Raw genomic sequence first — 19,484 nt, 5'->3', positions numbered from 1 at the left:
GGCTACACTGCAGGGGAGTGGGGGAGAGGTGTGAGGCTCTGACTTCTCTCTCCCCCCACCCCTACCATCTATCTCTCTGTTAGCAGTAGATGATCCATAAATGGAGGCACTGGCAAGGCACAGCATGGGGAGGCAGAGGGAGGGAGGCAGGAAATTAGAGCGAAACATACAACCTGGAAGACTTCCTGGAGGAGGTGGAAGGGACAGGGATTATTGGAGACATGGAGTATCTTAAAGACTTTTCAGGTCACATTTGGCAGTTGCTCTGAGGTTTGAGTTGCCCTTGCCAGCTGTTCCAGATTTCTCTTCCAGGACCTCTACCACTTCTCCGCCCACAAGGTGACAGTTTCTTGTAGGCCATTTGCTCATAGTCCGGTCCCTCGACCCTCACACACACACTTGACACATAACCCCAGCACTGCTAGAGATGGTGAAGGTCTCCTGCCAATCACGTTCTGTTGCCCTGCCCCACCCATTCCCCCACACATCCATGCCACACCCCCACAGAGATGTCAGTCCCAGAGGCTTGTCACCTAAGTCCCTCCTTCTTGTTTCCAGCCCACCCATCTCCTGCTGGGCTCTCAGGGAGACAGCTCCTTCCTGCTGGAACTCCAAGTGCAGCACCAGATAAGGCTGCCCCCCAACAGTGCCCAAGCCTTCCGCGGTAGATCCAAGCCGGTCACTCTCAGGCCTCCCTGACTCTCAGCGCCCACGCTTTCTCCAGCTGCCCCCTCTTCCTTTACCCTTAACTGGGAGCCGGTGTGGCCTGGTTCCAGCGGCCCACGGCTCCCGCCCGCGGACACCTGTGGGCAGCACATTCTCCCCCATTCCCCGGGTCTGCAGCCTCGTTTCACAACCCGCCTCTGCGTGTCACACCTCGGTGCCCAGACCTGAAGTCCCATTTGCCTCAGGGGGGCCCATGGCACTGGGTGAGGGGAACTTGGTCTCCAGGCTTTCTTCTCTGCAAGGGAAGCTGGACAGACCTTTCAAAGGGAGCTGGCTGTGCGCTCAGTGCTGGGTGGCGGAGCACATGCGACCGGCCTCCGGTGTCAGGGCTGAGGGTCCCCCGAGCCCCAGCTGCCTGAGCCCCGAAGTCTGTGCAGGTTTCTCCTGGAAGGGTGGTGCTTAGAGGCCCTGTCCCCCCCTAACTCCCCACGTACAGCAATTAGGAGGCTGCCTGTAGCCAGCAGGTAACTCATCCCTTCCACCCGGGCTGGGCTGGATGGAAATGCCTTTCATGGAACGTGGAGGCGCACCTCAAGGCCTGGCTCAGCCTGGGCCCACCCTCCCCTCCGCTGAGCCTGTAGCCCCCCTAGGACCAGCCACACCTCCGCACCCACCCAGCCTTTTCTAGTTGTTTCTCTTTGAGCGCTTATTCCTTACATCTTCGGGATGTCCTTTTTTCACATTTTTTCCTCCCACCTCCTACCTCACCTGGGCTCGTCCAGGCCCCTTAGTGTTCTGCCCTTCCTGGGGCTTCCCCACCGCTCTGCCGCCCATCTAACTCCTTCCCCCGGGACCCTGCAGGCTCAGTTACAATGTGGGCACGGACATGGGGATGCCACTGCCCCCAAAGCTGAGGCAGCGCCCCCTCTGCCCAGCACACCCTCCGGCTTCTCCCCCCCGGAGGGCCTGGGGATGGGGCCAGGCTTCTGCCTCCTGTGTGGACAGGGCTGCTCTCCTGAGAGATAGAGAGCAAGTCATTAGCGATGACTGGCCTAATTACAGCCCGCCAAGCAGCCCCGTGTGTTTGCTTTGGAAATGGGCAAAGGAAGAGGCGGATCCAGCACCCAGCTTCAGTCATGATCAAAAGATGAAGGCATTTCCCCCAGACTCTGCCGTCTTTCACAAAGGAAAAAAAAGAATCTGGTGATAAAAGGGGCTGGGGGAGCAGAGAACACCTGACAGGCTTCTAGAAGTGGCTGGGGCGGAGGGAGGGCTGTTGGTAAGGAGCCTGGTAGAGCAGCATAGAATGGGGGGAGGGGGTGCTGCTGGTTTTATTGAAAGGAGCAAATGGAAGAAAACCGTCCTTCCCTGAGCAAGACTGTGCTTGTCTCCACATACCTCTGCGCTGGGGCTGAGCGCAGCTCCCTGGGGTGGCTGGGTAGGTGGCGGGTGGGGTTGGAGCTTCCAGAGAGCTTTTCCTGTAAAAAAGGAGGAGGGAAAGAGAAATAGAGAATGTTTGAGCCACACTAAAGGGCGAGGGGTCTGTCTAGTCGTAAAGGCTGTGGGAGGCAGAGGAGGAAGAGAGAGAGAGACAAGGACGGAGGAGCTGCTGAGACGCAGCCCTGGTGTGCTGCAGGCGAAGACAGACCTGGCTGGGAAGGGAAACCAGAAGCCAGAGGGAAGGGGTCAGGGCCGAGTTCCGGTGGCCGGAGTCCCGGGGGCACCATGAGATGGGACCTGGGAAACCATCCTCTTCCCCCCCTGGCTCAGACACAAGAGACAGAGCTCAGCCAGCCTGGGGGGTCTAGGTGCAAACTGGGGGGACTCCAGGAGACTGATGCCCTCCCTTGGGGAGAGAGAGCATGCAGCCGGAGGCTCCCACTCGCCAGACTGGGGGAGCCTGCCCTTACAGTCAGCAAACCACCCAGGGCTGTCCAAGAGCTGGGTGGGTTATGCCAGCCTCGGGGCCCTGTGGGGCGGGGCAGGTGGGGACTGAGGTCTAGTTGTACGCCCAGCTAGGGGCTGCCTCTGCCCAGAGGATGGGGCGCCTCTTCTCACTGGCATGGAGGCACCTCGCCAACCCTTGGTTAAGCGGCTCTGAAGTTTCTCTCCTGGGGAGAGAGGCGCGTCATGCTCCCCCTAAGCCGGGCCGCAGCGGTGAGAAGGAGGGAGAAACTGGTGTTGAGGAGAGGAGGTTGGGAGAGCCCTGCCTTCAAGTAGGGTGTTTGTGGAGAGACTCCAAGCTGTGTGGTAGCAAGTTCTAGAAAAACGGCAGTGACAGGGATCCAGCACCAGGCTTCGCTGAAAACCCTCTGCTGAGCTTTGATAACAGCGGCTCACCATCCCGAGCTAGTGCGAGCAATGGGGTTTTGAGCACGTTTTCCGCCTGCCTGGGGTTTCACTCAGCACAGAGCCTCGTAACAGAACAGGCATTCAACAAATGAGAGCAGAACTGAATGTAGACGGATGCATCTAGCTGCCTGTGTTCTCAATAATCTGGAGAAATCGTGTTTGCACTTGTGCTGGAAGTGGGGGGAGAGGGATAAGTGGAAATAAAGAGACACCCATGAATTTTTCCAGCAAAGGCTGACTCAGAGAAATTAATTTCAATGACCCTTACAAATGACTGGAGAATTTTATTTATTTATTTATTTATTTATTTTGCATGGAAGAACTAGGGTGTAGGCCAGAGGTGCTGGGTGTGAGAAAATTCACCAGAGACAGAGTGGGGAACAGAACAGGCAGACTGACTGAAATACACTGCTGAGGGGAGCAGCGGACAAGACAGGGGAGGTCTGCTGTGCCATGTGGGTAGCTCCCTGGCTGGGGATCAAACTCAAGGCCGTAGTGGTGATAGCGCTGAGACTTAACCCCTAGGCCACCAGGTGGCCCATGACAGGAGAATTTAATTCTCTTACTCCTCAATGGAGGGTAATGTTAGGGCCATCAACTGTTCAGGTTTTCCAGAACCATCCAGGTTGTATCACTGAAGGACCCATGTCTTAGAAAACCCCTTAGTCCTGGGCCAACCGGGACAGTTGGTTACCCACCAAAACAGACTGTTGCTTTCCCCAATCTCCTGTCCGGGGTGTTTTTTTTGTGTCTTCTTTGCCTTTTCCTTTCTTGCCAGCATATAACTTCCGGCTTCACGCTCTCCACATCCCTCCCACCAAACCCCAAGCCCTGTCTAGAGCCCCAGACTGCAGCAGGCCCTGCCCACCTGTCGGGTCTGGTCTGTCTGCTGTTGGACTCGACACTGAGAATTTCATGTCAGGAAGGTGAAGGGTGTTGGGGGGGCGGGATGTGTGGAGAGGATGGGAGAAAGTGGATGGACTGTGTTGTTCGAGCTAACTTTGGGGAGGATGGAAAAACAGGCCTCTCTCAAACTGGTTCAGGCAGGCCAAGAGCATCCTGTTCCTGCAAATGAGCTCATTTTTGAATGGAAGTCAGAGAACCCAGTTTCTGGTCCTTTTCACGTGGTTTGTCCTAAGTCTTGTCTCCTCAAAGTTAGCTCAAGAATCTCTCAAGAGAGGGCAGGCCTCCCTAGTGGTGCAAGGGGTTAAACCTCAGCACTATAAAGCTATTGGCAGTCACTGCAGCACAAGTTTGATCTCTGTCCAGGGAGCAACGTACATGGTGCAGCAGACCTCTCCTGGCTCTCCCGCTGCTCCCCTCAGCAGTGTATTTCAGTAGATCCGCCTGTTCTGCTCCCCACTTTATCTCTGGGGAACACTCACACCCCTCTGCATCTCTGGCCTACACCCCAGCCCTTGTATGCATAAATAAATAAAATAAACCTTTTTTTAAAAAAGAATCTTTCATGTCTCTCTTTCCGTGTCAATGACTGTGATCAACAGAAAGTTTGTTCCTTTGTCCAGGAGTAATCAAAAGGCCAATGGGCAAGGAAAAATGGCCTTTAGTGTCCACTCCCCAACCCTCAAACCCAGCAGACATGAATTTGGTCGTGTCCAATTTGGATCACTCTGGCAGGTGCTGTGTGGTTCCCTGCAGCGTGGTGTGTGCTGCCGGTGGGAAGCACCCCCACCCTCCTGGGATGTTCCCAGCCAAGATGGCAGGAGGTGACGATGCATGTGGGCTCAAATCCCTCAGTCCTCCTGGGGGGCTGGTCTCCCCCAAGTACTCCTCTTGTGACGCAGAGCCTGATCTTTAACACAAAGCACTGGTCCTGTGAAGTTTCTTCCCCTCAGGATCCTTGTATGATTCCACACTGTCTACAGCGAAGAGGGAAGTGTCTTAAACTGCCCCCACTATCTTTTCCCCATTAACCTCTGCTCCCCAAGTCACACCTTCCCCTGCAGTCTCCCTGGGCTACTCACTACCTCTGGATGCACCTCTCCAACCTGACTCAACTTCCAGCTCCAACCGCCACCCTGGAAGACCTAGTACATTCTATCATAATTTTTAAAAGAATCAGAAATTTGATAATAGCCTGTCTGAGTCACTCATTCAAGGACTTAATCCAATACAGACACATAGGGTCAAACCTACAACATGAACACAGCAACACAACGCTCATGGGCTTATATATTCTCTCCCCCAGTTTCTCAGTTTCTTGGAGGGGGAGGAGACTGTCTTGCATTCCTCTCAGGGTCTGGCATAGAGCAGGACACACAGCAGGTGCTCAATTTTATACTTAGTGACTGGAACAATTTTTTCAGGTGTTGGATACTTATTATTCTGTGAACTCAAAGACCGGGGTGTGGAGTGTGATGACTAATTAGAATGTAGTCAACACAGTGAAGACTGAAACTGTCAGAAGTCCTATTGTGTAGGGCCAAGATAACTCCCTGCAATTAAATTCTCTAGGAATCAGTTAGGAGGGACGCCCGTGTGTGGCCGAGATGGTGACACTGCTGTCGGGAAATCCTCCTCTGCCGCCTGTTCCTTCTGCTTGCAGTCACCATGGCCCTCCCCACCCTCATCAACACCTACTGACTCCTGATGACACAGGGCAGGCACGTGGAGGTGCTTGTTTGGTGTTTGTGGAGTGAATACAATGGCTGTGGGGCTCCAGTCCTGGTCCCAGCTCTCCTCAGCCCACCACTCTGAGTGTGGGTGGGCTTCGGTCTTCCACAACACGCTGGGCATCTAGAAACCTGCTTTTATTCCCTCTATTTTATTCCAGTCTTGAAGCTCCAGACTTGTGCCTTTCCTGCTTTGTTTATACTCTTTTGTGGAGGTCCCTGTAAGTCCTGCTCCCCTCGAGGCTTGGGGCTCACACTCAGCCAGGCACTGGAGGCACAGACTTGGTTGGCTCAGAAGACTGGAATCCCAAGAACCATGTTTATTTCCCCCTTGGAATGCCTTGATGGAGGCCCAGCTACTAGGGATTCTAGAATAAATTAGGCCCCATGTGAGTCTTTTCCTTCCTGGTGCCCACCTACATGTCCTGTCTCACTGAAGCCCAGAGTGAGGTCTCTAGAAAGCAACCACCCAATGGAATCCCCAGTCCAGGGCAACCTCCCTGTGCCGTTGTGTCATCAACTCATCTTCACAGCATAAGGGACTCAGAGCCCAGGCTGCCACGCCTGCCACGTGCACCAAAAAGTCTCTGCATCCTTGGCTCCAACTCTCAGCTCTATCCTGGTCTCCTCTTTTCTGATACGAGCCCCCCAAACCCTCAACCAGATACTATGGGGATATGTTGTTTGGGAAGGAAACCTGGGGTTTTCAGATGAGCCCTGTCAGAATGAAGCCAGGCATTATCCCTGCTCATTGCTGATAGATAAGCAAGGAGGAAGCAGCCTTGGAAAAACAGCAAAGAGATCTCTAAGGGGATAGCTCTCCAGGCCCCTAATTAGGAGCACTGATAAAGACCAGATTGGACCTCTCTAGTCTGCAAGGGCAGCAGATTCTGCTCACCATCAGAAGTGCTTAGTTGCTGCAAAGGGCTTGGAAATCTTTATTCTACAAATTGCCCATGGCCCCTGGCCCTTCAGCACTAGGAAGGGAGATAATGGAGAGACGCCCTTTTCCGGTGTCCGGGCTCGACAGGATAAAAGGAGACAGTGCTCTGGGCACCCCATCAGTGCTCTCTACCTGCTGGGGACTGCTTTTCTCTAGTCCTCAACTCCATCCTCCATCTGCCCACCATGAGTCGGCAGCTGAACCTCAAGTCTGGTGGTGACAAGGGTGGCTTCAGTGGGCACTCGGCAGTGGTGCTCAGGAAGGCTGTGGGCAGCGCAGCCTCTCACCACGCAGCTGGCAAAGGAGCTGGTGCTGGTTTCGGCAGTCGGAGCCTCTACAGTTTTGGGGGGAATCGATGTGTTTCCTTCAATGTGGCTGGTGGCGGTGGTCGCACCGGAGGTTATAGCTTTGCGCCTGGCTCCGGGTATGGCAGGGGGCGAGCCACTGGCTTTGCAGGAAGCATGTTTGGCAGCGTGGCCCTGGGGCCTGTGTGCCCATCCATGTGCCCACCTGGGGGCATCCACCAGGTCACCATCAACAAGAGCCTCCTGGCCCCCCTTAACGTGGAGCTGGACCCCGAGATCCAGAGAGTACGCGCCCAGGAGCGGGAGCAGATCAAGGCTCTGAACAACAAGTTTGCCTCCTTCATCGACAAGGTGGGTTTGCTAGGAGAAAGACAAGCCATTCCCTGCTGCCTAGGGTGGACAAGGCAGTGTGCGGGGGAAGGTTGCAGCTGGACCTCAGGAAGGGCTCTCTGGTCATGATGGGGAGGACAGACACGAAGGAGTAAATGCATGTGTTGCTTTCTTGGAGGATTTTACAGAGAGACATGTGAGATGGGGTAAAGGGTGCCCTACTTTGAGAGAGAAGTGATGAGTTACTGGGGGGCTGCTGGGTGGACCTCCAGCTCTCGGCCCTGAGGAGAAACAAGGGCTCATGGTGCAGAAGAAACTCTTGGCTGGGACATCAGGAAGAGCAACTGCTGGCTGCTGGGAATCACCTTCTTCAGTGAGTTGTCAGGGGCTGGTTCTGGCCAGAAGACTGTGGAAGGAGCACTTGCACGGGGTCCACGAGTGAAGAGTCAGGACTCGACTTTACATGGCTATAGAAAAGTCTGTCTAATGTGGGGAGTCGGTGGGGGGTGTGAACCTGACATGGCAGCATCCATTGTGGTTCCAGGTGCGGTTCCTGGAGCAGCAGAACCAGGTGCTGGAGACCAAGTGGGAGCTGCTGCAGCAGCTGGACCTGAGCAACTGCAGGAAGAACCTGGAGCCCATCCTCGAGGGCTTCATCAGCAACCTGCGCAAGCAGCTGGAGGCGCTGTCCGGGGACAAGGTGAGGCTGGACTCGGAGCTGCGGACCACGCGGGACGTGGTGGAGGACTACAAGAAGAGGTGAGCAGGCCCCACGGGGGTCATGGCTCGTGTTCCCAGGGCCTCCCGGGTGCACCCTATCTCTGTGCCACATTTTGGGAGAGGAGGGAGCAAGCACAAAGGCCAGGGGCTCACACCTATGGCATTGATGAAGAATCCCTGCTTGGTTGATAGGAAGGAGCCTCCATGTTCATGGATCCCCTGGCCAGATCAGTGGCCCACATGGAGTCTCTACTAGGCCCCTGGGTATGTTCCTAGAAATGGGATGCATGGACCCAAGGACATGCTACGCGCACCCCAGCTATTGCAGCACTCTCCTGGGACTTGGCCAGCTGGGGAGAAGGGGGGCTACTTGGCTGTGGCAGGGGGGTGGAGGCCACCATTGTCTTCTCTCCTCGCCCACAGGTATGAGGTGGAGATCAATCGGCGCACGGCCGCTGAGAATGACTTTGTGGTGCTCAAGAAGGTGAGAGAGAGAAACCAATGGGCTCTGGTCTCTCGTGCACCCTCATTCGAAGCAGTTCTGCTCAAGACTTCCACCCAGGCCCCGGGGAGGGCTTGTGCTGCAGAGGGGATGGAGTCAGTCCTGGCCCCCGGCCGGGAGAGGCTGGACGCCTGGCCAGGAAATGGATGGAGATGCGAGGAGAAAATTCTGATCTGGAATTGGGAGGCTCTGGTCCCTCTGGGCTTCTTGTGTGATGTGAGGAAGCCCCTCTGGGCCTCGCCCTCTCTGGGCGTACCAGGACAGCTGGCCCCAGCCCCTTTCCCAAAGGCTCGGCGAGTGTGGGAGAGAATCAGTGTGGAGTGATGGCACGAATCAGTGTGCATCCCTCTGTGAAAAAGCAGGTTGTCTCTTGGGGGCAGGGGCAGGGCATCTGGTGGGTGAGACTGTTTGGTGGACAGGGTGAGGACAGCTCTGGATGTCTCTCTGCAGGATGCAGACGCAGCCTATGCGGTCCAGGCGGAGCTCCAGGCCAAAGTGGACTCTCTAGACAAAGACGTCAAGTTCCTCAAGTGTTTGTACGACGCGGTGAGAACTCTCCTCCCCTCCCTGCCCACCGCTTCCAACTGGGGCTTCTCCTGGCTCTTCCTGGGAGATGCCAAGAGGAGGGATTTGGGACAGATTGAAGGGTGTTTTGGAACACGCAAAACTGCGCTGGGAGACTACAGAAGTGAGGACCCCGGTCCCTGGAGGCCACACACACAGGAGACAACCCCACCTGGGTCGTGCAGGCAGGAAAAGGGCCCCATAAGCTCCTACTTTGCAGATCCCCATTCTGTGGATTGTGGGAGCAGCCTCTCCCTTGAGCCTGGCTGCCCCCCTGCAGGGCACATCCTGGTAGGGGAACCTTCCACCTCCGCTCCCACAGACGCCTGTTCCCCCCACATGGGCCTGTTTTCCAGGGGCCACAGGCCCAGAAGACCCAAGGGCAGAGAGGAAAGGTGGGGACTCTGACTCTGACCTTCCAATGCAGGAGTTGGCCCAGATCCAGAACCACGCTGCCGAGACTTCTGTCATCCTGTCCATGGACAACAACCGTGAGCTGAACCTGGACAGCATCATCGACGAGGTCCGCGCCCACTATGAGGAGATTGCCCTGCGGAGCAAGGCCGAGGCCGAGGCCTTGTACCAGACCAAGGTGAGCCCCTCCTCCCTGCCCGCCTCCCCTGGGAGGGACACCTTGCCACACAGGTGAGAGACACCTTTGTAGCTGTGCTGAATGAAGGAAGGGCTGTGGCCAACACTCTAAAGACACCTACCTGAGTGGACACCTGCCAGAGCCTGTTATCAAAGATTAATCCAAACACTGATGTGGACAGGAGGGACCCCACAGAGGGACAGGCACCCTTGATGAAGGAAAGAAAGGAGCCGTTTCTGCTTTAAAGCCTTTCTATGTTCAGGAACTGGGGTACCCGAGCATGGGGCAGAAAGAGAAAAAAGTATGGAGCAGAGTAGCGACAGGCGACCTGGGGTGGGCAGGGAGTGAAGAAGAAGAAGCCGTGAGCACTCTTCAGGCTGATGTGGGAGGACTTCCAAGAGGGAGAGGTAGGATGCTAGGAGTCTCAGGGAAGAGCAGTTACCCTTGGCAGCGAAACCCTTCGGGGCTGTCACTGAGGAAACCCCTCACCTGGCCACTCCCCAAGGCTGTCGCACTTTCCTGCACTGGCACCAGCAGGGAGCCGGGATTCCTTGTTCCTGGCCATGTCCCTGTCAGCCCCGATTTCTGAAGGACTGGGCAAGTGGGGAGGGGAGGATTTGAGCTGCAATCCTGAGTCAACAGTTCCACCACGTCAAGGGTACACTTGGCCTTCGGCGTCCTGGCTGAAGAAGACGCCCTGTAGGAAGAAAGGATGTGGGAGAAGGTGATTATGTGGGAACTGGACTCGACCTGTCCCGTCACTGCTGAGTCGGTGCCCGGAGCAGAACCGCCCTTGAGAGATGCCTCTTAGAGGTGCCAAGTGAGCACAGAGGCTCAGAGGTTAAATGAGCACAGAGGCTAGTTCAGGGGGATGAAGCTTTCCTTTATCCAGCCCAGAAGGGCTGTGCTCAGGGCAATAAGAGAGAGGGCCAGCCCATGGGGCCTACCGAGGGAAGCGGTGGTCGGGGGGTCAGAACTGCTGCCAAGCAGCTGACAACGCCCCGGGCCAGCCCACCACCTCCTGCAAGGCATCCTCTGGGCTCGCTCCCCACCTCACTCCTGGTCAAAGTGTTGCTGGGGACCCTCCCTTCCTCGGATGGGGGTGTGGAGGACACGGTTCTGCCTCATCACCATCTTCCTGTCTCTGGGAAACCAGATCCAGGAGCTGCAGCTGGCGGCCAGCCAGCACGGCGACGACCTCAAACACACCAAGAACGAGATGTCAGAGCTGAATCGCCTCATCCAGAGGATCCGGTGTGAGATTGCCAACGTGAAGAAGCAGGTGGGCAGCCATCTCGTGCGCAGCTCTGAAGCCCTGCTTCATCTTCCGTGACGGAGAAACAGGGACCCACCTTTGAGTAACAGAGCCTGGGCTGGGGTGCCCTCGGTCCCTTCGGCCGGGGCTGCCTCAGGGCTGCTGTGGCCCGAGCTGGCACCGGCTCAGAGCCGGGCAGCGCTGGTGCCTGTTGCGCGTGGTCCACGGCCTGGGTAAGGAGGCGGCTGGAGTTAAGCTCAATTTACAGAGCCAGGATTAGAACTCATTTTTCCTCTTTCCTTTTGCCTTTTTCTCAGACTTTTTCTGTACGCAACACAGCTGCCCAGGCCCCTTCAGGTGCGCCCCTCTGCTGCAGCGCCCGCTCCTCCTCCACAGGACGTACAGCACGCGGGTGTGGGGTCCCTCTGTGGCCAAGTTCGGTTCCTGCCCCCAGGGTGGGGCAGAGTCTGTGTGACGGAGTGAGGATGGTAGCAGGTGAAGCCCTCCCGGGTTCCCTGCCCATCTCCGTTCCCGGGGTGTCCTGTCTGACCCGAGACCAGAAAACTCTAAACACCATGTCAGTGGGGAGATGCTGTTAAGGGGGTAGGGAATCTGTCCTGGGTTCGCGCCAAAGAACCATGTCAACTCTGCGGGTGTTAGAATTGCCAAACTGAGATTGGCGCTCCTCTCCTCCTGCACCCCCACGACCGTCCACGCCCGGCAATGTGGAACAAAGGGAACAGCCCCCCACTCCCTGTAGGACTGACTCAGACTCTGTGGAGACCCTTCCTCCCCCGTCAGCGCTTGGCATCACAGAGCTGCTAGATGTCAGAGTCCGGGTTCTGAGGTTGTGGGTTCTGGCTCTTACCCACCTCCTCTCAGGGAAGGCTCCTTACTCATTCAGACACAGGAACATTTTCCCCCCTTCCCAGCGGAATGCTGGAATACTCCAGAAACCTCATGGTCATGCTAACGGGTAGAAAGGGTCCCTGTGGGGAGATGCCTGCAGGCAGGAACTGACCGCAGTGCCCTCTGGCTGCTGTCTGACCTGGCAGCGTCTTGAACTGTGTGACCCCCTGGGCCTCACACCCTTTGAACCTAGAGCCACTGGCACCTCCCCCCAGCACAAGACAACTTCGCAAACCCTGAATTTCCTTCCCTGAAATGCAACTGCTTGGCGACCTTTCACAAGGCCCTTTAATCCCTCCGCACCAGGAAGAGAGGAGACCAAGATTCTGGAACTGGCTCTGCAGTTTGCTGTCTCCCTGGGGTGCTCTGCAAAGCGAGAGGGTCGTGCTACTTAGCCCTTAGATCCAAAAGATCTTCCATGTTCTATGATCTCCTTGTTCTTACCTTTCAGTGCTCCAACCTGGAGACGGCCATCGCCGACGCCGAGCAGCGGGGGGACAGTGCCCTGAAGGACGCCCGGGCCAAGCTGGATGAGCTGGAGGGCGCCCAGCATCTGGCCAAGGAGGAGCTGGGCCGGATGCTGCGGGACTACCAGGAGCTCATGAGCCTGAAGCTGGCCCTGGACGTGGAGATCGCCACCTACCGCAAGCTGCTGGAGGGCGAGGAGTGCAGGTGCGCGGGTGCAGAGGCTGCGTGGTGCCTATGGAGGGTGGTGGGTGGCCCCTGCCAGGCTGGGGCTGCTGGGGAGGTGGAGATGAGCGGCAGCCGCACTGGTGGCCAGTGGGCTCAGCGGCAGCTTCCAGCACCGGGTCAGGTGTGAGCAGCAAGGACAGGTGGGGGTGCCGTCCAGGGGTGGGCCAGGCTGACTGTGCCGCACACTCTGCACAGCTGCAGTTGATCACTGAGTGTGTCCGCTTCTGCTTCCTCCTCTAAAATGGGGCTTGTGATCTCCATCCCATGGGTTGTTGAGGGACCGGGTAGAATCCAGACCCTTCCCTGAGGCTTCTCTAACCTCCTACAGGATGTCTGGTGAGAATCCATCCTCCGTGAGCATCTGTGAGTATCTCCGAGAGACGGGCTGAGTTGGGGAGTCTGACCAGACAGGGCAGCCAGGGACCCCAGGATTGGGGGGGGTCTCTGCGTTCCTCCACTCCTCCCACCTGGGAGTTTCTGTGACTGTCTTGCGAAGTTTCTGTGGCTTCCAAGGAAACCGAGTCCTCTTTTGTCCCATGGAAACAGTGACTAAGCCGCCCTTCCTTTCTGTCCCCCTGTGGCACTGTCACCCAGAGCAAGGGTGGAGAAGATGGACTTGGGGGGGCCTAGAGTCACAGCAGGGAGGGGCCGGCTCATCTGGTGTGGTCCTCGACTTGCACGAAGCTCGGCGCCTCAGAGGGTCCTGGATGCTCACCTTGGTGGTGTTTGGCTGCTGAGGGTGGCCGTGGGCCGCGGGCCAGGCTCCCTGGCTGACCCCGTGCCCCTTCCCGCTCTCGCCCGCCTCCGCAGCCATCATCAGCAGCAGCAGCGGGAGCAGCTACAGCCACCGCCCTGGCTCTGCAGCCGGCGCCGACCTCGGGGCCAGTGGCTCCAGCACCGGCCGAGGTGGGCAGACCAAGACCAGAGGGACTCGAGCGGGGGACCTCAAGGACTCCCAGGACAAGGGTGCCCCGGTCCGGAAAGCCATCCGATAAGCCCACTCCCCTCTGTTCCCCGGGCAAGGACATGCCCTGGTCCATGCCCACCCGCAGCGCCCGCCTGCCCTCTGCAGCCCCCAGCCTAGGACTGTCTGTGCACCCTGGCTTACCCCGCTGCCAAGCTCCGACTGCTGCTGCCACCACCACCCTTTTCCGCAGGCCCCATGTGCACATGGTGCCTTCTTATTTTCCCTTCTGCCCTCGGCTGGCAGGAGGCTGGGGGTGACAAGCTGTCATTCCCTTCTTGGCTCTGGAAAGCTATGATCACCCTTAGGGAGAGACGAGGAGGGAGGTGCGGGAGGGGGAATAGTTTTGTCCTGCACTTCGGCCTCGTCAGCAGTTTTCTTTGGCTGGGGACGGGGTGTGCATCTCGCCAGCATCTAGGGGTGAGTGTGGGGATGTGCAACAAAGAGAAAAGAAGCCAGACAGCTTCCACCTGCCCCGTCAGAAGGATGTTAGCAGAACGATTGCATTATTTAGGAGAAAATGTGATTAAGCTCTCAGACCACCAGCGGTGCCCACGTTCACAAAGCCAAGAGGAGAACTGGGGATTTTCTGCCCACCCATGTCGTGATGCCCACTTTATTATCAGTCATAGCTTCGGCCATTTGTCAAGCACGTCCTACGTACAGCCGGCCTAAATGCATGGCCTTGAATGCTCACCCAGTCCTGCAAGGCAGATGCAAAACTGCCCTTGGAACCGATGAGAAGCCCCCGGCCTCTGAGAGGCGGCAGGCCTTGCCCCACCCACCACATGCCGGGTCAGGAACTGAGCCCAGACCTGGCTGGCCGCATGTTGTGGCCCCTTTAACAAAGGGAAGGTCAAATTCCCAGTTCTTTTGACAAGGGTAGCAGAATTATGTTGCATTTTTGGTCAAGAACTGTGGGCATGTGATTTGTCTCTGGTCCTCTTCCTGGATTGGGTCCTACAATAGCTTTCAACGCTCCTTCCCTGTTGCCATTAGTTGTGTCCAGTGAGCAACCTTGACCTGTCTCTGGTGGTAGGTACTGCCCAGCCCAGAAGTGGTGGCTATTGATGTAAATATTCTTAAGCATGGTGACACCTGATCCTTCCTTTGCTTGAGTTAAGGATGCTGAATTTCTGCTTTATCTTCAATAAACTGCCCTCCAGTCATGTCAGGGGTGTACTCCTGTCAGTGTGTCGGTCTCTCTAAACTGCTCACCCTCGGTGAAGATATGCCCCACCCTGCACATGTACACAAGCCCTCTGGGAGGCTGGACACAGACCAGAGCAGACTGCCTGCTTGGGTTAGTCTGGGAAGAGTTGGACATGCATGCAAACCCTGTACTCACACCAATCCGGGAAGGGCTGCCAGTGCAGCAATGACGAGAAGGGATGGGATGATCTCTCTGTGTGGATGATTCTATCACCTCCAGACTTGGGGGCCCCAAGGGCAAACACTGGCCTTATTCTTTGCTGGGCTTTGCAATTAGTAGACAATTAAGGGAGCTTCACCTAACAGAGATACTCAGAGGATGATGTTTCTAGGATCTTTATACCTGTGACAAAAAAATATGTTTAAAATAGTTTTAGGGGGTAAAACCCATACATCTTTGGCCATTTTTACAAGGGTGCCAAGATCATTCATGGAGGAGAGTCTCTTAAGAAATGGTACTGGGACAACTGGTATCCGCACGTGAAAGAATCAAGTTGAATCTCTGTTTCTCACCATGTACAACAATTAACTCCAAATGGACCCACAACCTAAATAGAAGAGCTAAAATCATAAAATTCTTAAAAGAAATATAGGTGTAAATCGTCATCACCTTAGATTTGGCAAAAAATTATTAGATATGACACCAAAAACATAAGCAGCAAGAGAGTAAATAGATAAATTGTACATCAACAAAATAAGAAACTTCTGTACATTAAAGAATATTGTCAAGAAAGTGAAAAGACAACCTTCAGAATGGGAGAAAGTATTTGCAAATCACACATCTGATAAGGGTCTAGTAGCCAAAACATGTAAAGAGCTCTGACCAATCAACAACAAAAAGACAAACAGCTCAATTAAGAAATGAGCAAAGGATTTTTTTTAAAGATTTATTTATTTATACAAGAACTGGGGTACAGGCCAGATGTGTGGGAGGGTGAGAGGATTCACCAGAGACAGAGTAGGAAACAGAACAGGCAGACTGACTGAAATACACTGCTGAGGGGAGCAGTGGGCAAAACAGGAGAGGTCTGCTGCACTATGTGGGTATCTTCCTAGCTGGCTTGGACTGAACCCACACTGCAGAGGCTGCAGACAACTTTGTAGTTCTGCATTCAACCACCTGCACCACCAGGGAGGCCCCTAGAAATGAGCAAAGGATTTTAACGGACCCTTCTTCAAAAAAGATATACACAAATGGCTAACAAGCACATGTAAAGGTACTCAACCTGATTAGTCATCAGGGAAGTGTAAATCCATACCACAACGAAGTACAATTTCATACCTGCTAGGATGTAATAAAAAATAATGGAAAATCAAAAGTGTTGGCAACGATGTGGCAAAACTGGAACCTTTGTACATTGCTGGTGGGAATGCACGATGGTTAAGCCACCGTGGAGACATGCAATTTCTCATAGCTAAACACAGGCAATTGCTGGTGTGATCAAGCAATTCCATTCCTAGGCACATATACCCCAGAAAATAGAAAGCAGGTGCTTAAACAAATGTGGGCATAGGCATGTCATGGTAGCATCGCTCACAGCAGCCAAAGGTGGAAACCACCTGCTGTGGCCTGAGTGTTAGTGTTTCCCCAAATCCATACATTGAAATCCTAAGCCTCAAAGATGATGGCCTTATGGAGTGGGGCCTTCGGAGGTCCTTAGGTTGTGAGGGTGGAGCACGCAGGGATGGGATTAGTGTTCTGATAACAGAGACCTCGCCTTTTCTGCCGTGTGAGGACAGCGTTAGAAGATGCAGGCTCTGAACCAGGAGCAGGGCCCTCTCCAGACAGCAATCATGCGGGCGCCTTGAACTTGAACCCAAGGCTCCCAGCTGTGAGAAGTAAATTTCTATGTTTCTAAGTTACCAGTCTGTGGGATTGGTTCTAGTAACCCAAAGGGCCAAAGCACAACCCAAATGTGCGTCAACAAATAAATGGATTAAAAGAAACCCATTGTGTGGAATACTATTCAGTCATAAGGAAGGATGAAATTTTGTCATTTGTAGCAAAAGAGAAGGAACTCGAAGTGGTTATGTAAGTCGAAGTTAGTCAGAAAGGTAAAGACAAATATTGCATTTCACATACCTGCACGACAGAAGAAAACAAAGCAGGTGAGCTGACAAAATAAACGCAAGTCGTGGACATTGACAACTGAACTGAGGTTACCAGAGGTGAAGTGGGGAGGAGGTGGAGAGCTGGCGAGAAAGGAATAAAGGGATGGGGGTGGAAATTTTTTATTCCTTCAAGAAATAAAATAAACATTTGAAAAAACGCTGTGGCATGTACTTTACAGTGGAATATGATTAGCCTGGCTATAGGGCTGCTATGAGAATGAAATGAGTTCATCCCTGGGACATGCTTTGGGCCGGGCCTAGCAAGGCTCACACCGCATCCACATTCGCTATCATCATCATCATCATCATCATCGTTGTTGTTTACCAGGTGCCTCCTGTGCACCTCAGGAAGTAGGTGGAGCAGGTATCAGTATCCCCCTTTTAGGGAGGTGGCAACAGAGGCTTAGGAGTTGGGAGACCCGCCCAGGGTGACATACAGGACCTGGTCTGCATGTCCCAAGTCCACACACTTGGCCAGAGGCTCCGGACCGGGAGGAGGATGTGGCCAACAGAGCTCGGTGTCGACGCACAAGGCCCAGAACTGGCCAGCAGGAAGCAAGAGGCGTGGAGCGTGGGGCTGCCCTGGGAGGCACTTCTCTGTCCCTTTAGGACGGGTGTGAGCCCTGTAGGACGGGTGTGAGCCAACTGCCTGGCAAGACAGCTCTCCCCGGCCTTTATACCTCAGCTTCTCTGGGGTGAGCTCACCTTTGGCCTTGTCAGCTGCAAACCTGCTGAGCAACCGTTCCGCCCCCACATGAGCAGCTCTGACTGGGCAAAATCCCCAGGGGACTGCACTGCACCCCCAATGTTTGGGGTCGAGCAAAACTGAAATGCAGGAGGACATGGGGTACGAGGAGGGGGGCTTGTGGAGGGTTCACAGACAACGTGCTCATTGCCAGGGTCTGTCTGCTGAGGAGGGCTGGCATCACTGAAGCTGAGGTCATCCAAATGGCCCAGCTCATTCTCTCTAATTTTGGAGACAATTACTTGTTCAAAGAACCATCTGCCCCTTTTTCAGGGCCTCCAGCTTCTCTACCCCCACTCCCCACCCACCCCTCCTACCCATACAGCAGCTGGATTCTGCTTCCTCAGACACATGTTGCTCAGGTTCCGCCTGGCTCAACAGGCCTCATGGCCCTCTATTACTCAAGTCATCACGTGTGCAGCTTGGGGTCTAGTGATGGGTCCTGCCTGGAGGCTCTGTTCCTCACAAATACCCTTGTTCCTGCTGTTTTCAACATTCCTCACCACCAGTCCACCTAAGCCTTCTTCCTTTGAAGGACTGGGGTCTGAACTCTTTCCTCTAGGCAGCCCTCATGGATTCAGTGTCCTCAGGTCTTGTGTCTCCTTTGCACCTTCTCTTTTTCTATCAATTTCTAGCAATTGCCTTCTTGGATTATGCTAGATCTTCTTGCCCTTCTCTCTAGGAGGCCACTTCTGGAGGTTTATCAGACCCTACAACACTGAGGGGGCAGCCATTGGGTCCAGACTGGGCACATGGATCACAACAAACGTGTCAAACTGATCATCTTCATTATAGATGAGAGACAAAAATACCGAGAAAGATACAAATTATATGGTCAACCAAATAAAACACTTTGGCTATAAAAATTAATTAAGTATTTTCTGAATGTCTAGGCAAGGTGTTCCTGGTAACGTGGGGGTTTGATTCTCTGATCTGACTTGCTCCCATCATTTCACAGGTGAGAAAACTGCAATCTGCTGGGCCAAGCAAGGCTCAGAATTCAATTCCCACCTAGAAAACTGGGCAATCCCCTGAAGGGTAGGAGGGGCAGATGGAGCTGGCACCGGATAGAGCACATCCTGTCTCTGCCACCAGCCCAAGGCGCCTCCCAAAGCAGGTGGCTCTGTCTCTTCCTCTCCTGAGTCTCCCCAGATCTCAACGAAGGCCTTTGTGACCTTGGTGAACTGTGTCCCTGTCCTGGATTTCTTCTGTCCCTCCTTTCTCCCTCCAGCAAAAAACACAAGCACCCAAGGAACCCCCCCTGGGCCCTCCCTTCCTGTGGGTGCCCAGCATTTTCCTTCCTCTCTTATCATCCTCATCAACAACATTGTCTCATTCCTAATGGCCAGTATTTCATTAACTAATTCACACTAAGGTGTTCATGGCTTGCTAATGGCTTGATGAGGCTCTTTTCCCAGGAGGAATTTGCATTTGCAGGGATCCAGAAACCGATTTCTTTGAGGGCAGGATATTTCGTATTGTCCTCCTTAGCACTTCGTGGTGCTCAATAGATATTTGATAAATGGATCAACATCAGTAGACTCACTATTTGAAAAGTGCTCCCTATTGAGTTTTGTTCTTGCCAAGCACTTATTCAGCACTTATCATTTGTGATGGAGAATTTTGCACTGTCAGAGATGGTCTGGGTGGAGAGATTCCTTGAACCTGGTCCCCCTGGCCCTCGAGTAGCAGACGGCACAGTGAGGAAGAGGCCTCTCCCCAAGAGAGGAAGGAGGTGGAGGAGAAGAGACAGGGCAGGAGGGTTTCCAAATCCTACCTTACTCTCTTTTCTGGTATTAATAACATTTATTGACCATCGAACACCAGGCACTTACTGAGCACTTGACGTGAATTAACAGATGTCACTGTCACAATCACCCCATGAGGAGTTTACTATCCCTTGATAGTCGGGGAAGCTGAGGCCTGGACGAGATGGGCCCGGCCCAGATGCTCCCGGAAGAGGCACCATCCCTCGCTGGGCTGCTGC

General features: G+C 54.5%; 2 protein-coding genes across 2 annotated transcripts in view; both read left to right on the top strand.

Moving 5' to 3' along the window:
• LOC311185510 (keratin, type II cytoskeletal 6B-like) overlaps nt 1-19,484 on the top strand; it is a gene marked incomplete at both ends in the record, with an annotated part of 110,172 nt that overhangs the window by 41,704 nt on the left and 48,984 nt on the right. The gene's annotated exons all lie outside the window — the stretch shown is intronic.
• Nucleotides 6,780-13,459, top strand: KRT74 (keratin 74; the record flags this gene model as incomplete). The annotated part of the gene is made up of 9 exons (XM_084254851.1): nt 6,780-7,250; nt 7,774-7,988; nt 8,373-8,433; nt 8,902-8,997; nt 9,443-9,607; nt 10,764-10,889; nt 12,223-12,443; nt 12,793-12,827; nt 13,275-13,459. The coding sequence occupies 9 exons, from the start codon at nt 6,780-6,782 to the stop codon at nt 13,457-13,459; spliced, it is 1,575 nt and encodes a 524-aa protein (XP_084110977.1).

This window comes from Talpa europaea (assembly GCF_964194135.1).
Source record: "Talpa europaea genome assembly, chromosome: 15".
In the NCBI taxonomy this organism is placed as follows: domain Eukaryota; kingdom Metazoa; phylum Chordata; class Mammalia; order Eulipotyphla; family Talpidae; genus Talpa; species Talpa europaea.
This window is presented reverse-complemented; position numbering and strand designations above follow the sequence as displayed.